Source organism: Pelodiscus sinensis, chromosome 15 (genome assembly GCF_052426305.1).
Source record: "Pelodiscus sinensis isolate ZL-2025 chromosome 15, ASM5242630v1, whole genome shotgun sequence".
NCBI classification, from domain to species: domain Eukaryota; kingdom Metazoa; phylum Chordata; order Testudines; family Trionychidae; genus Pelodiscus; species Pelodiscus sinensis.
The window spans coordinates 3,180,614-3,197,369 of NC_143066.1; the positions used below are offsets into that span (position 1 = coordinate 3,180,614).

General features: G+C 67.9%; 1 protein-coding gene across 1 annotated transcript in view; it reads right to left on the bottom strand.

Moving 5' to 3' along the window:
- Window positions 1–16,756, bottom strand: part of NTN3 (netrin 3) — a 55,809-nt gene that overhangs the window by 10,809 nt on the left and 28,244 nt on the right. Inside the window, exons 3-5 of the mRNA XM_075899023.2 lie at window positions 14,117–14,305; window positions 1,138–1,287; window positions 257–310 (exon numbers count right to left, since the gene is read on the bottom strand). Coding sequence (XP_075755138.2) covers window positions 257–310; window positions 1,138–1,287; window positions 14,117–14,305 — 393 coding nt within the window. The remainder of the gene's footprint in view (window positions 1–256; window positions 311–1,137; window positions 1,288–14,116; window positions 14,306–16,756) is intronic.

A 16,756-nucleotide genomic window follows, 5' to 3' on the forward strand; every position in this document is an offset into this window, starting at 1 on the left:
GCCCCGATCCCGGCGAGAGAACGCTCTAGGCCCCCCCGGGGAGCGGCCGCTGGGCAGGCAGGCGGTGGCACATGTCACGCGGCTTTGGTGGCTTCCCAGCAGTAGGCGGATTTCAACGCCTGGTGCTCGCCGGAGGAGCTTTGTGCCGGGCTGGGCCCGAGAAGCCTGTTGGGTGCCCAGTGCCAGCGCGGGCGCCAATGGGGCAAGCAGGGACCAGCCAGGCGAGGGACAGACCAACCCGGGCCTAGGGGCTCACCTGCTGGCTCTTCCGTGCTGGTGACCACGGAGGTTGGGTTGATGGCAGGAATCTCTGGAAAAGAAAGAGGCAGAATCTTAAGGCCGGGGGCTGCTCCGTCAGCCGCTGGGGTGGGTGTGACGGGGGGCGTCTGCTCTGCAACCCGGGTCCCCACCTGACTGCGCCTGGCTGGTGGGGCTCCCATTGACGCACCCACGTGTGGACTGGCCCAGACACCCGGGCCCGGCCTGGGCAGAGAACAAGGCTCTTCCCGGGGCAGAGACGAAGGGAGGGGGAGCCGGACACTGGGCTGGGGGCAGGGGAAGCATGGAGGGAGCAGACTAACCAGTGTGGGGGGCTCAGGGGCCTGTACCCCCCCAGGGGAACTAGGGCTGTCGGCCCGTCCTCTCACGCCTGCATCGGGCCCAGGCGGGGCCGCACCTCGGGGCAGCACTAGCCCCTCCCTGCGCTACCGGCTGGCGGAGTCACAGGAGCCGGGTCGGGGGAGCGCGCCGCGCCGTCACAGTGGGGCAAACCCTAGACCTTCCGCGAGTGGGGAGACCCTGGCTGGCAGCCTGCCCGGGGCGGCGCCTCCTGCTGGTTCCCTCCCGGCTGTGCAGCACTGGCAGGGCAGGAGCCTCTGCCGTTTTCCTTAGCCCCTGTGCCTGGGGGGGGGCGTGTACAATACGCACGGGGCCGAGGACCCTCCAGCGTGGAGGAGCCCGGCAGCAGGGACACGCTAGCTCCTGCCCTAGACAAGGTTGGGGGTCGACCCCCCAGGAGCCCTTCCGGGGTTCAAGGGGCTGAGGGAGCCCCGAGGGCAGGGGGCGGGGATGGGCCCTTCCCTGCGAGGGAGCGCAGGAGCCAGGAAAGAGCCCCACACACTGGGCCCCCCCACTCACTGATGCAGGGCGCCACCGGGGACCGGCTCTGCTGGTAGCCCTTGGCACAGCGATTGCAGGTGAGTCCCGTCACCCCGTCCTTGCACGGGCACTGCCCGGTGGTCTGGTTGCAGGTTTTCCCGGCGGCGCCGACGGGGTGGCAGTCACACGCTGGCAAAGGAGAGACAAAGAGACGGGTAAGCGACAGGCCGTGGCCAGCAGCCACCCCATGCCGGGCCGGTGGGCGTTCCGGAGCTGCCGGCAGGGCCGACGCTTCGGAGAAGAGACGCTGCGCCACGCCGGCGAGACGGGCCCAGCCTCGCGGCACGCGCCTGGTCGCCGGCGTCGGGCACCGCTGCTGCTAGTCCCTCTGGGGCCGAAGGATGGTGGGGACCGTGAGGAGCGGAACCCTCCAGGAGTGTCTCGCCAGCCCCTGCCGACACGGGGCCCGTGGGGTCCTGGGCATCGCACGGCCGGGTGGAAGGGACACGAGGGGATGGGCCGGGCCTGGGGTGCGGAGAGACAATTCTGGCCTGCAGGACGGGAGCCGCCCGGAGCTGGATTTCAGGGCTTTGGCCAGAGGATGCTCCTGCTTCCTTTCCTAGGGCAGGGAGCGGGCCCGGCCCCCCGCGCGGTCTCCTCCGGGCACGGCCCTGGAGCGCAGGGCCTTGGAATTGGCTCCGCCAGCTGCCTGCCGCCCTTGGCGCTTTGGGCATCCCACGGGCGGTTCCCCCACCGCTCCGCTCCCCGGGCGAACCAGCTGCAGCTGCCTCAGGGGCCTGGCGGGCCTGGGAGGAATTGCCATCCACTCTCCAGCCGGCAGCTGGCCCCGCCAATTAGCCAGCCCCGCGCCCGGCGGTGGAAGCGAGAGTGTTGAGGCTCATTAAAGGTAACTAATGACGCCTTGCGAGGGGGCGGGGGAGGGGAACAAACAGCTGGGGTCCAGCGGGGGATTGGAAGTTTGGAAAAAGCGGGTAAGAAGTGACCCTGGCCTGTCGGGAAAGGGGGAAGCCCTGAGGCGGCTCTGCTTGTTCCCTGGCAGCGCGGCGCAGCGGGAATCTGCGGAACCGAACCGGGGCCGCCCGCCCGGAGGAAGCCGAGGCCCTGGGATGAGCTGCAGCCCAGCCATGCCACCTGCATCCCGCGGGCAGGCTGCTCTGGGGAGGGGCACTTCTCGTACCCTGGGCAGGGGGCTGGAACCAGGCCTGGACTCCAGCTGTCAGAACAAGGATGGAACCTCCTTATAACACCCACGTGCAGGCACACACGTGCACACGCACACACACGTGTGCACACACTCGCACACACGTGCACACAGTCCGTCCCCCCTCTTCAGGGACACCGCTGAGCCAGAGTCCATCTGAGGCGCCTGTCTTCGCTGGCCTTTCCCTTTCCCGTCCTCCCCGGGGCGGAAGGGGCGTGTCCCTAGGCGGGGCTCTGGAGCCACCGGGTGAAGCCAAAGTGGCTCGTCTTGGTGCTCCCCAGCGCAGCTGCTCTCCGGCCCACGGGAGGGGTGCGAGTGGCGCGTTCCCCGCCCAGCCCGCCACCCAGAGGACGCGCCGCGCGCTCGCGGGGGGCGTCGCAGCTTCGCTCCCTGCCGCGCCAACAGGACACGACCGTCCCTCGGCCGGGCTTGGCCCGGGGCCGGCTCAGACCTGGGGGGGGGCTCGCTTCCCACCAGTGTAACAGCCAAATGGGACTCCGAAGCCCAACCCTGCCCCCCCAAGATGTTACCATTCCCCTAACGCTCACCAGATGGGAGCTTGTCAGCACAGCACCCCGCTCGCCCAGCGAGAGCACGCAGCCGCTAATGGGGACCAGATGCCGGGGCCTTATCAGACGTGCTTTTGGCCAGGGAGTTTGGGGGCTCAGCTGTGATAACAAATGGGCAGCAGTTGAGGGAGTCCTGGCTGGCAAGGGGCCCTCAGCCACACAGGCCCTGCTTCGGCCCAGCAGTGCCAGGGCTGCGACCCCGGCCTCCCAGCGGTCCGCAGAGCTCCCGAGGAGCTGGGGGATCCGGCGGGCGCTTGGGGCTGATCTGCAGCGTGTGACCCAGGGCCCAGTGCTGCCTGGAGCCCGGCCCACGCCAGCGCTCACACCTGGCTGCAGCTCGGGCTAGCCCTGCCCCACAGCTTGTCAACAGGCTTCAATACGCAGCAAGCCGAACCCGTCCCCGTCCCCCGAACGCCATCGGACACGGCTGAGCACACCCTCGCCGCTTCATCCGCTGCGCTCCAGACTTCCCACCGGGCAGACAGCTGCGACGCGGCGCGCTGGAAACTCCCACAGAGGCTCAGCCACCCTCCAGGAAACAGTGTCGGGAAATAGAAAAGCGCTTGGCAAAGAGACAACTCAGGGGGAGAGGATCGAGGTCTGTACAGTCCTGACTGGTGTGGAGAAAGTGAATAAGGAAAAGTGATTTATTCCTTCCCATAACACAAGAACTAGGAGTCATCAAATTAAATTAATAGGCAGCAGGTTTAAAACAAACCACAGGAAGTTTTTCTTCACACAACCTGTCAACCTGTGGAACTCCTTGCCATAGGATGTTGTGAAGACCGGGACTTTAACAGGGTTCAAAAAAGAACTAGACAAACACATGGAAAATAGATCCAGCAACGGCCGTTAGCCAGACTGAGTAGGGAGGGTGCCCTGGCCTCTGTTTGCCAGAAGCTGACAATGGGCGACGGGGGAGGGATCACTGGATGGTTCCCTGTTGGGTTCCCTCCCTCTGGGGCACCTGGCATTGGCCACTGTGGGCGACAGGACCCTGGGCTGGATGGGCCTTTGGTCTGACCCAGTCTGGCTGCTCCGATGGTCTCTCGGAAGCGCCCCTGCAGGCGGCAGAGGGGTCCCCACAGCAAGAGGGAGACACGGGGATGCGAACGCTCATCTACAGGGCGCAGAGGGTTAGTTCTCATCATCTCTCGCGTGCCAGGCCCGGGGGACGCCAACAGAGCCGGAAGCACCACGCTGTGGGACTCATCCCGCCAGCCCCACCGCCAGGGCCTCTCCCTGCCTTGCCCTGGCCTGGAGCAAGGGCACGGTCTCCGTCAGCCCTTGGCGAGTCCTCTGCCGGTTGGCCCGGGACGTGGCCGTGACCACGCTGCAGGCTCGGCCGCCCTCGGAAGCTCTTCCCGTGCCCGTTTGGGGCCGTGGGCGCGGGGCCGTAGGTAGCAGGGCCCTTAATCCCCTGCCCACTGGCATCCAGGCGGGAGAACCAGCCCTTTCACAGGCCTCGCTCCGCCCAGCCCAGGGAGGGGGCCTTCGCGTGGCCTCTTCCCTCCCCTGCTGTGGAGAACGTGGCCAGTGGAAAGGGGCCTCCGGCGGCACCTCCTGCCCCCGGCCCCGCCCGTGTGGCGTGAGCTGGAGCAGCCTCCGTTGGGGGACCCAGGCCTGCGCGGCGCCATGCTGGGGCAAACGGAGAGGTGCAGCGTGGCACCCGACGGCGTGGCCTGCAGCCGGGCTCCCAGTGGCCCAGAGCCCAGAGCCCAGAGCGGAGTCACCAGCTCAGCGTGGAGCCCGGCCTCGCCCTGCTGCGGAGGCTGGCGTGTGGCCGAGCGCTGGCCACTGGGAAACCCCTTCAGTGGCGCGGCTAGAGCCCAGGCTCTCGCACGCCACCGCGCGCCTGGCGGTTCACCAGCCTTCGCCCGGAGCGCCACGCCCGCTGGGCCCGCTGCCCTTTGGCGGAGGGGTCACTGGAGTCACCCAGACGCAGAGCTCTCTGGACATGCTGCCCTGGGCGTGTCGCACAAAGCTGGGCAGCCAGGACTCCGGCCCCACTGCCTGTCGGGAAAGTGAGTCGAGGGAGGGTCATGCTTTGCTTCCTTTCCCGCAGGGGTGGCAAACGCTCAGAGCCCCAGTGCCCTGAGTTCACAGCCACGGCTGGGCCACCAGGCTGAGCCGTTTGCTCCGCAGACGTTGTCCTGCCGAGGCGATCTGTGTCCCGGCCCCGCTTTCCCGCAGGCGTTGGAGAGCCCTGGGCTCCAGCCAGGTGAGCAGCCTTTGAAAACTCGGCTTTCCTGTTGCTGTTCTGGGCAATTCCTTGGCTCTTGTCCTCAGCCACATCTAGCGCAGAGCCCGCCGGCCTGCTGGAACGCCTCCTCATCCGGATTAGCATTGGGGCTTCCGTTATTGCGAGCTGTTGAAAACGCTGCCAGGAGTCGGCCCGCGGAGCTGCCTGCCCCGAGCCCCAGCGCTTGGATTGCCCCTGGAAATGGCAGCAACCCAGGAATTCTAGCCCCGGCCTCGCGCCTGGCACCTGGCCGGAGTCGGGGCGATCTGCAAACAGCGCACGAAGCAAACCCGCGGGGGCAGGATCCCGGACGCTCCTGCCCTGGTGCTCGTTTCAGCCCACGGCAGGAGGGTCCAGGCCCCCACTGGAAATGCTGCTTAGTGCTCGCGCCAGCCGGGCTCGGGGCTGGAACTCAATTCATCGCGGCTGTTTTGGAAAATAAAATGAAAATGTCCAGGCTTCATCGAAACCCTTGCTGTGGGGTGGGGCTGGGAGGAGGGCTCGGGGTGCAGGCTGCCCGGGGGAGAGCGGACAGCCCCAGCCTTCTCTCACCGCAGCAGCTTGGGGCCGGGAGAGACGCGCCTGTCCATGGCCGCTGCAGCGGGCACTGCCAGGGGAGGGCGCATGTCCCCCGGCGGGGGCAGGTCCGGGTTCGTCGGTTCCCTGCGCTCCCCGGCCAGAGGAGGAAGGCAGCAACCGGGGCACCTTCCCCTGGCTCCCTGACGCAGGGGAGCAGCCGGCAATGGGGAGCTGCAGCCCCCCTGCCCTCCCTAAAGGAAACAGGGTTGGGGGGCTCGGGGCTGGGGCAGTCCCATCCCCCCAGCCCCTTACAGCTGCCTGGTGATGCTGTAAGGGCTGATGAGAGCCAATCCCATCCGGGCACGCTCCATGTCCCTGGCACAACAAGCCCTGCTCTGGATTTACGGTAGCGCGGACGTCCGGGGCAGTTCTTGGCCAGGCAGGCAGACTGACCCAGACGCTCGCCCCACAAAGGCCCTTCCCTTGTGCTGAGCGCTATACGGCCGGCCACAAATCGCTGGCAAATCCAGCCGACACCCCTGACCCGGAGCCCAAGGCTACAGCTGCAGAGCGAACCCAGGCACAGCCCCGCCAGGCCAGACGGCAGCAGAAAGCGCGCGGAGCCTAGAACCCCAGGGCGGGCAGAGCCCTCAGGAGCCAGCGGGTCCCGTCCCCAGCCCAAGGCAGGGCAAGACCCAACTCAATCAGCCCAGCCAGGACTTAACCACTCTCAGGGGGTGGAGATCCCCCCTCCCTAGGGAACCCAGCCCAGCGCTCCCCACCCGCCTCGGGAAATCGCTGTCACACCTTGCACCATTCCGGGGACACGCTCCCCAAACCGTGGCTGACACAACTCCGGCTTTGGCTCGCAGGGGTGCCGGGTGCTTGCCTCCTGAGGGGCGTGGGCAAGCTTTGGCCACGTGTGCGCCCACCTGCAGGCTGGCGTGGGCCATAGAACCATGGCAGCCCCATGCGGCATTTCGATTCCTGTCACTCCCCCCAGCCGGGCCGCTGGGGCTCCCAGGAAGCCCAGCCCGGCAGCCAGGGCCACGGACTGTCCAAAGCCAGCGGGAGGGAAGCCAGCTCTGCCCCTCCTCAGCAGCAGCACACCCGGCCCTGCCAGCCCTGCCCGCCCTGGGTACGCGAGAGCGTCTCAGGCTGCAGCATCGCCCTGCCCTCGCGCTCGCAACGGGCCTGTCCCAGCAGCCTGCAAGCTGCGGCCTTTGCCGTGTGGATGCGGCAGCCAGAGCCAGGGCACTGTCACGGGGCCCCTCCCTCAGCTCAGCACGCGGCACTACCTCTGCCAGGGGCTGGCAGTACGCACCCACCCCCCGCCGGGGTCTCCCTGCCCGCCTGGCCGGCTCCTCCAGCCGCTCGTCTCCCTGCCCGTGCGGGTGGCGCCGCCTGGGCCACCTGCAAGGGAGCACCTGAGCACCCCGCACAGAACACAAGCAGGGCACCGCGGGCGGGCGAGGGGGGTGCCAAGGGCGGGGCAGAGGAGACGAGAGCTCGCTGACAGCTCTGTGCGGCCGTGGAGACTGGACGCGGTTGGCTAGCTTGCTTCCACCTTGTCCCTTTGGTGCGACAGGCCCCTGGGGAGGCTCAGGCTCGGCTGGAGCTGGGAGTAAGCTCAGGAGACGCCCAGCCGAGCTTTCGGGGGCAGAGGAGTTGGGAGCAGGCAGAGCGGTTTCTGACACCTGCTCCTCGCCGAGTCCCGGCAGAGAAGAGGGCTCGGCGTGGGGACCCGGAGCTGCGGGGACGGCGCGGGGGCGCTGGCCGGAGGAGCCGGGCAGAGAGAGCTGCCAGTCCCGTTCGGCAGGCACGGCATCGCTTTGCAGCCTCTGCCGGTCTGAGCAGCCGCGGGCCACGGTGCCGGCCGAGCCGCCAGGAGGCAGCAGCAGAGGGGTCTGGGAACGACCGTGCCAAGCTCAAGGGCAGGGCAGGTGTGCCAAGGGCGAAGGGAAGGCGGAATAAAGGCCTGCCTCAGCAAGCTGCCCCCCCGCCGCGCTGCCAGGGCGGGCGGGGGAGGGGAGGGGCGGGGACGACGGCAGAGGAGGCCGCAGCGATCCCCCCTCCCTGCCCCCCAGAGGAAATGACTCAGGGCTTTTTCCAGGAACCACACGCTGCTGACAAGTCTGCTGCCCGCCTTCGGCATCCGTGCTGGGCTGCAGCAGCCAGGGAGCCGGGTCCTGCGTAGCCAGGTGGCCTGACAGCCGGGGCCCAGGGCAGGCAGCCGTGTCCGGAGATGGCAGGAGACAAGCCGGCCTGGGCTAGGCCCCACAGCCACCATCCCTGGAACGAAACCTGGGAGGACGAGACCCTGGCTGCCTTTTCTTGCAGCCCTTGTGCAGCGAGATGCACGCGCCGGCCGCACCCTCGCAGTCCCAGCCTCCGAGCCCTGTGGTCGCAGCGCGGGGGACTCTGGCAGGAGGGCCCCGGCCTGGGACACAGCTCATGTGCCTGCCAGTCCAGAGGCAGAAAACAGCCCCTTGCAGGGTGGGGGTGGGAAACGACACCCTCAGCAGCACCACAGGCCACGGGGGCACGGGCCCTGCCCCAACGAGCCACGTCCCCTCCCACTGCCATGGCAGGACACCCAGCTTCCTTCTGGCACGAGGCTCACTGAAACCCCCGCCCCGCTGGGCCCCCATCATGCGGGGCAGGCACTGCCGAGCCAGGGAGCCTGGAGCCAGCGCCAAATCCCCTGACCACGGCAGAGCCAGCCCGGAGGCCAGACACGTGCCCCGGGCCTGCCAGCTCAGCCAACAAGTCGCTCTAGGGTCCTAGTGTCCGGGCTGCCAAGTGGGTCTCGGAGACCCCGCTCTCAGCAGCGCCTTCTGCCCCGGCTGCTCTTCACCCTCTGCTCTCCGGGGGTACGTCTACACTAGTCCCCGAGTTCGAACTACCTGTTATTCCTCCTGGGATGAGGTTAAACAGGTAGTTCGAACTAGGGCTTTATTTCGAACTACCGGGTCCCTGCCGTGTGTAGACGTGGGCAGTTAGTCTGGACTTGTAAATTTCAAAAACAGCGACCGGCCGGGAAGATGCAAATCAAACACGGGATATTTAAATCCCGGGCTTGATTTGCAACTTGGAATGCCGGATTAGCCTCCCTAGTTCGAACTAGGGGACTGGTGTAGACATACCCCGGGTCTGCGCTGCTCCCATTCGTACCTCACACCATGGGGGAGGGCTGCCGGACAGACGGCCCCGGAGTCCACATGTGTGACGTAGTGGGGGGTAACTGACTAACTCACTGGCTGCTGCCTGTAGCACCACCGAGCAAGACAGGCGATGAGTCACTATGCAAAGAGGGTGTCTCAACCTGTGGGTACGTCTAGACTACAGGGTTTTGTCGACAGATACCGTCGACAAAGCTTCTGTCGACAAAGAGCGTCTAGACACATTCAGTTCTGTCGACAAAGCAAGCTGCTGCCTGGAGCAAGGGCCAAGCTGCTTTGTTGACAAAACTCTGTAGTCTAGACACCCTGTCTGACCAGCTAACCCCCATGGAGAGGAACAAAGGAAGGTGGATGCTGCCCTGGCTGGGGGGCAGGGCTGGAGGAGAGTTTAGTTAGTTTAGTTTCTGTCTGGGAGGATGGAGGAAGCAGCCTCAGCAACAGGCTGGGGGGTTTAGAAGCCGAGACCCCCCACCCCCATATCAAGGGGGGCTGAGGCATCCTAGGCCTGCCCTGTAACCTGATGACATCTGTGCTGTGCTGTATGCTGGAGAACCAATAAACCACCTCTATTCTACTGGCTGGTGGAGTCTTTTCATGCCATTCCGGGGGTGCCGTCCCCGCTCCGTCAGCCCTGCTCCAGCGGCCAAAGGACAAGCGGCTCTGGTCATATTTGTCTCCCCCTGCACAGTTGCACCCCCTTCAGAATCCTTGGGAGCTGCTGTTTGTACGTAGGTCCTACACAAAAGCAACGTTCTCTGCTCTGGCACTCCTTCTGCCAGCACAGCCGCCCATTGCGTCCCCGCTCCTTCTGCCAGCACAGCCGTCCATTGCGTCCCCGCTCCTTCTGCCAGCACAGCCGTTCATTGCGTCCCCGCTCCTTCTGCCAGCACAGCCGCCCACTGCGTCCCCGCTCCTTCTGCCGGCACAGCCGCCCACTGCGTCCCCGCTCCTTCTGCCAGCACAGCCGCCCACTGCGTCCCCGCTCCTTCTGCCAGCACAGCCGCCCATAGCGTCCCCGCTCCTTCAGCCAGCACAGCCGCCCACTGCGTCCCCGCTCCTTCAGCCAGCACAGCCGCCCATTGCGTCCCCGCTCCTTCTGCCGGCACAGCCGCCCATAGCGTCCCCGCTCCTTCAGCCAGCACAGCCGCCCATTGCGTCCCCGCTCCTTCTGCCAGCACAGCCGCCCATTGCGTCCCCGCTCCTTCTGCCAGCACAGCCGACCACTGCGTCCCCGCTCCTTCTGCCGGCACAGCCGACCACTGCGTCCCCGCTCCTTCAGCCAGCACAGCCGCCCATTGCGTCCCCGCTCCTTCAGCCAGCACAGCCGCCCATTGCGTCCCCGCTCCTTCTGCCGGCACAGCCGCCCATTGCGTCCCCGCTCCTTCTGCCGGCACAGCCGCCCATTGCGTCCCCGCTCCTTCTGCCGGCACAGCCGACCACTGCGTCCCCGCTCCTTCTGCCGGCACAGCCGACCACTGCGTCCCCGCTCCTTCTGCCGGCACAGCCGACCACTGCGTCCCCGCTCCTTCAGCCAGCACAACCGACCACTGCGTCCCCGCTCCTTCTGCCGGCACAGCCGCCCATTGCGTCCCCGCTCCTTCTGCCAGCACAGCCGCCCATAGCGTCCCAGCTCCTTCTGCCAGCACAGCCGCCCATTGCGTCCCCGCTCCTTCTGCCAGCACAGCCGCCCACTGCATCCCCGCTCCTTCTGCCAGGACAGCCGCCCACTGCATCCCCGCTCCTTCTGCCAGCACAGCCGCCCACTGCGTCCCCGCTCCTTCTGCCAGCACAGCCGCCCACTGCGTCCCCGCTCCTTCTGCCAGCACAGCCGCCCATTGCGTCCCCGCTCCTTCTGCCAGCACAGCCGCCCACTGCGTCCCCGCTCCTTCTGCCAGCACAGCCGCCCACTGCGTCCCCGCTCCTTCTGCCAGCACAGCCGCCCATTGCGTCCCCGCTCCTTCAGTCTGCACAGCCGCCCATTGCGTCCCCGCTCCTTCAGTCTGCACAGCCGCCCACTGCGTCCCCACTCCTTCAGTCTGCACAGCCGCCCATTGTGTCCCCGCTCCTTCTGCCAGCACAGCCACCCATTGCGTCCCCGCTCCTTCAGCCAGCACAGCCGCCCATTGCATCCCCGCTCCTTCAGCCAGCACAGCCGCCCACTGCGTCCCTGCTCCTTCAGTCTGCACAGCCGCCCACTGCATCCCCGCTCCTTCAGTCTGCACAGCCGCCCACTGCGTCCCCACTCCTTCAGCCAGCACAGCCGCCCACTGCGTCCCCACTCCTTCAGCCTGCACAGCCGCCCACTGCGTCCCCGCTCCTTCAGCCAGCACAGCCGCCCACTGCGTCCCCGCTCCTTCAGCCTGCACAGCCGCCCACTGCGTCCCCGCTCCTTCAGCCTGCACAGCCGCCCACTGCGTCCCCGCTCCTTCAGCCTGCACAGCCGCCCACTGCGTCCCCGCTCCTTCAGCCTGCACAGCCGCCCACTGCGTCCCCGCTCCTTCAGCCAGCACAGCCGCCCACTGCGTCCCCGCTCCTTCAGCCTGCACAGCCGCCCACTGCGTCCCCACTCCTTCAGCCTGCACAGCCGCCCACTGCGTCCCCGCTCCTTCAGCCTGCACAGCCGCCCACTGCGTCCCCGCTCCTTCAGCCTGCACAGCCGCCCACTGCGTCCCCGCTCCTTCAGCCTGCACAGCCGCCCACTGCGTCCCCGCTCCTTCTGCCTGCACAGCCGCCCACTGCATCTGGGTGAGGAGGACTCATGTCCCTCCCAGCTGGGACGGTGCCCAGAGGATCTGGCCAGACATGCAGGTGGGAGAAGACAGGCTCCCGGCCTTTCCGGTGGTGGCCTGGCTGCCCCCAGCCTGGGAATGGTGAGTCATGCAGGGTGGCGCTGAGGGGCGCTGTCGTGGACTCCCACAGAAACCTGGGTGACCCGCCTGGGTGGCCCCTCAGTATCTGGAGGAGCTCGGGCTGGCGTGACGGCCATCGTCTGAGCTCTCCTCCCTGTGGGTGACGTGGTTGTGCTGCCTCAGGCCGAGCGAAGCGGGGAGGGCAGGCCCGACGGGAGGCAGCAGGCAGTGCAGCTGAGCCAGGAGCAGCAGTGCTGAGTGCTATTGGCAGCCCCAGGAGCTGGGGGCTCAGCCACTCCAGTCCCCAGAGCCGGGACGTCGCTCTGCACCGCACAGCTTGGATCCGTTACCTCAGCCGCCCCTACACCCAACTCCCACCAGTCGGTTCCAGGCGGAACGGGGCCACCTGCACCCACACTACGCAGCTCGCCAGGGCCACGAGACCGAGAGGGAACCCAAGGACTCACCCCGCTCGCTTTCCAACCGGGGCGGCCTCGGCTCTGTGCATGGGCCGTGGGGGAGGGCGGCCGTGTCGGGCGTCACAGAGGCAGACTCAGGGGAGGGATGGAGCCACCCTCGGTGCCTGGGGGGATGAGACTCGCGGCCCTGGCAGTGACATGCTGGGTGCCTCTGGGGCGTGTGCTTTGCTACCTGTCTGCTCCCCTCACGCTCCCTGGCAGGCAGCTGGGGCCTTCGCCTGTAGCCAGACGGCGAGAACAGCCCCAAGAGTGGGGCTCAGAGCTGGGCAGCCCATCCGCCCTGGGATGGCACGAGGAGAGAAGAGCGGGGTCCTGAGAGAGGCAGTGGTGCTGCCCAGAGGGGGGGCAAGAGGAGGGAGGGTGAAGAGAAGGGGAGGCGGGGAGGTGAAGGGATGAGGGGAGGAAGGGAGGCAGAGAAGGGGTGAGGGGAAGGGAGAGGCAGTGGAGAGGGGACGGGAGGGGGGGAGAGAGGAAGGGTGCGGGGAGGGGCGAGCGGAGGAGAGAGGCAGTGGAGAGGGGACGGGAGGGAGGGGAGAGGGTGGGCGAGGGGATGGGAGGGGCAGTGGTGAGGGGAGGGCAGGGGGGGAGGGGCAAGGGGAGGGGGAGGGGGACGGAGGGACAGTGGTGAGGGGACAGAAGGGAGGGGAGAGGGCGGGCGAGAGGCGATGGGAGGGACAGTGGTGAGGGGACAGAAGGGAGGGGAGAGGGCGGGCGAGAGGTGAGGGGAGGGGCAGTGGTGAGGGGCCAGGAGGGAGAGGAGAGGGCGGGCGAGAGGTGAGGGGAGGGGCAGTGGTGAGGGGCCAGGAGGGAGGGGAGAGGGCGGGCGAGGGGTGAGGGGAGGGGCAGTGGTGAGGCGCCAGGAGGGAGGGGAGAGGGCGGGCGAGAGGCGAGGGGAGGGACAGTGGTGAGGGGACAGAAGGGAGGGGAGAGGGCAGGCGAGAGGTGAGGGGAGGGGCAGTGGTGAGGGGATAGGAGGGAGGGGAGAGGGCAGGCGAGGGGCGAGGGGAGGGGCAGTGGTGAGGGGACAGAAGGGAGGGGAGAGGGCGGGCGAGAGGCGATGGGAGGAACAGTGGTGAGGGGACAGAAGGGAGGGGAGAGGGCGGGCGAAAGGTGAGGGGAGGGGCAGTGGTGAGGGGCCAGGAGGGAGAGGAGAGGGCGGGCGAGAGGTGAGGGGAGGGGCAGTGGTGAGGGGCCAGGAGGGAGGGGAGAGGGCGGGCGAGGGGTGAGGGGAGGGGCAGTGGTGAGGGGCCAGGAGGGAGGGGAGAGGGCGGGCGAGGGGTGAGGGGAGGGGCAGTGGTGAGGGGCCAGGAGGGAGGGGAGAGGGCGGGCGAGAGGCAAGGGGAGGGATAGTGGTGAGGGGATAGGAGGGAGGGGAGAGGGCGGGCGAGAGGTGAGGGGAGGGACAGTGGTGAGGGGACAGAAGGGAGGGGAGAGGGCAGGCGAGAGGTGAGGGGAGGGGCAGTGGTGAGGGGATAGGAGGGAGGGGAGAGGGCAGGCGAGGGGCGAGGGGAGGGGCAGTGGTGAGGGGACAGAAGGGAGGGGAGAGGGCAGGCGAGGGGCGAGGGGAGGGGCAGTGGTGAGGGGATAGGAGGGAGGGGAGAGGGCAGGCGAGGGGTGAGGGGAGGGGCAGTGGTAAGGGGAGGGGCAGTGGCAAGGGGACAGGAGGGAGGGGAGAGGGCGGGCAAGAGGCGATGGGAGGGACAGTGGTGAGGGGACAGGCAGAGGGGCCAGGAGAGGGGGGCGGGGGCAGCGGTGAGGGGAGGGGCCAGGAGGAGGGGCAGGGGCAGGGCAGGGGAGGGGAGGGGCGAGGGGAGGGGGCGAGGGGAGGGGCAGGAGGGGAGGGGAGGGGCGGGGTGAGGGGAGGGGCCAGGAGGGAGGGGCGGGGCGGGCGAGGGGCGAGGGGAGGGGCCAGGAGGAGGGGCGGGGCGGGGCGAGGCGCAGGCGAGAGCAGCCCACCTTTGCAGGCCCTGCGGTCGGAGACGGGCCGGGCCAGGTCGCGGTAGAAGCCCTCCTTGCAGTAGTGGCAGTGCCGGCCGGCCGTGCTGTGGCGGCAGTTGAGGCAGACGCCGCCGCTCTTGCGGCCCGACAGCTTGTAGAGCTCCATGTTGAAGCGGCAGCGCCGGGCGTGCAGGTTGCAGTTGCAGGCTGCGGGGAGAGGGGCAGAGGGTCAGCGGGCACCGAGGGGCCTCGGCCGCAGCACGGCGCCCCCCCCGCCCCACCCCGCCGGGCCCGGCCGGCCTGCCCCAGCGCACGCCACGGCTGAGCCCAGCGCCGGGGCCGCCCCTGTGCTCTGTGGCGCCGGAGCTCCCGGCCCAACCTGCCCGGCTGCGGCGCCGCCCCCTCCCGAGCGCGGAGGCTGGGAGCCGGGGAGCGGCGCGGGCTTAGGCCGGGCTGTTCTGCTTCCCGCTGGTGCTGCCAGTGGGCGCGGGCCCTGCTGCCTCCCCGCTCCTGCCCCACAGCCCCGCGGGGAGGGGCAGGTGCTTGGTCTGCGCGGGGCCCGAGGCCGGAGGGACCGGGCAGGGCTGGCGGGCAAAGGCCTACGCAGCGGGCGAGGGGCTCAGGAGAAGGCAGCTGCCCGGCGCCTGCTGGCTAGCCATGAGCATCGTCTCCTTCCTGGCCTGGCCCTGGCTCAGCCGCCGGCCACGCAGCCGGGGCCTGCACGTGCAATCTCCTGCCCGCTGGGCGGGCGCGGGGTGGCTGCCGAGGGCTGGGGGCTGCAGACCAGTGTGGAAGGGGCGGTGAGGCTGCAGCACCCAGTGCAAACGCAGCTGGGCACCCGCCAGCCTGCAGCCCCCACGGCACCACCTCCCTCGCTGCCACCGAGACCGGCTGCCCGGCACAGAGCCGGGGCGGGGGGAGAGGCAGGCCCCAGCACCGCCCGCCAGCGCCCGGCGCCCACGGCTAGGAGCTCCGCTGGCCGGTACGGCTAGGCCCCGCCTGCTGCTGCCGTGAGAGCGACTCTCCCAGGAGCCAGGTATAATTGTCCCCATTTGAGAGACGGAGGATTTCTAGCCCAGAGCCTCCAATGTATTTAGGCTCCTAACGCCCATTGGAACTGGGGGAGTTAGGCACTTTGCAGTGCTGGGCCTCCGTGGCTCTGCCCTGTTACTGGCAATGGGGCTTTGCTCCTGCGGGCACAGGGGCAGGATTGGGCCCTGAGGTGCAAGGGGAACTAGGGCTCCCTGCTTGTTGCTTCCTGGCCTGCCCCACCCCCCTCCCCTGTCAAAGGGCCACCCGCCTTGCTCTGGGCTGTGCAGGGCCAGGCCCGTGGGGAGCGGGGCAGGGTGCTGGGGGGCTGCAGCAGAGGGGTTCGCCCCCGACCCAGCCGCAGAACCCGAGGGGGGAATTCCAGCTCCACGTGTGGGAGATGAGAAGGGGAAACGCTGCCAGTCCCTGTTTTACACTCTCGCAAAACGATAATGGGAACAAGATTTCCTTGGGCGAGACCCAGCCCTGCCCCTCCCCCGCGGCCTGGGAAACAGCCCGGCCAGAGTTGTTCCAGGCGTGCTGTGAAATTCATTACCGTGTCAGCCGAGATTTAACTGCTGGGCCTGCTTGCCACTGGCGGAATGGCCCCGCCTGCCGCCTCCCGCCAGCTCCCAGCCTCAAACAGCTGCCGGCTGCCTCCTGAGCTGCTCTTTCAGGCCCAGCCGCGCGGGGGAAATGGGGTTCGAAGCGCCCTGCCCTTCCCCCCACACCAGACCTCAGCCCACCCCTCCGGAGATGGCAAAGAGCCCGGAACATTGGCCTGCCCCGGGGCAGGGTTTGCCAGCCCAGGCCTGCGACTATCGTCAGCACAGAGCAGCAGAGCGGGAAGAGAGGGGGAGAGGCAGCGGGTCCAGTCCCTCCCCCACGGCAGGACCCAGCACCCCCTAGCTCATCCCTGGCCAGTGTGTGTCCAGCCTGCTCTGAAATATCCCCAGGGACGGAGACAGCCCCCAGGCAACTTGCTCCAGCGCTTCACCCCCTGCCAGGCAGGACGTCTTCCTCATGTCCAGCCTCAACCTCCCTTGCTGCAGTTTGAGCCCATTGCTCCTTGTCCTTCCTCAGAGGCCAAGGGGAACAACGTTCCTCCCTCCTCCCTGTGACACCCTTCAGATACCTGAACACCGCTCTCATGCCCCTGCTCAGTCTGCTCCTCCCCAGACTAAACTAGCCCAGCACAAGGCAGCAGCCCCCAGCTCAGGACACCCCTAAACTTGCAGAGGGGTTGTTGAAAGGTAGCAGGACCGGCCACAAGAGCGGGGAGGGGTGTGTGTGTGTATTGAACAGTAACAGGACTGGACACAAGAGCGGGGAGGGGTGTGTGTGTATTGAACAGTAACAGGACCGGCCACAAGAGCGGGGAGGGGTGTGTGTGTATTGAACAGTAATAGGACCGGCCACAAGAGCGGGGAGGGGTGTGTGTGTATTGAACAGTAACAGGACCGGCCACAAGAGCGGGGAGGGGTGTGTGTGTGTATTGAACAGTAATAGGACTGGACACAAGAGCGGGGAGGGGTGTGTGTGTGTATTGAACAGTAACAGGACCGGCCACAAGAGCAGGGAGGGGTGTGTGTGTGTGTATTGAACAGTAACAGGACCGGCCACAAGAGC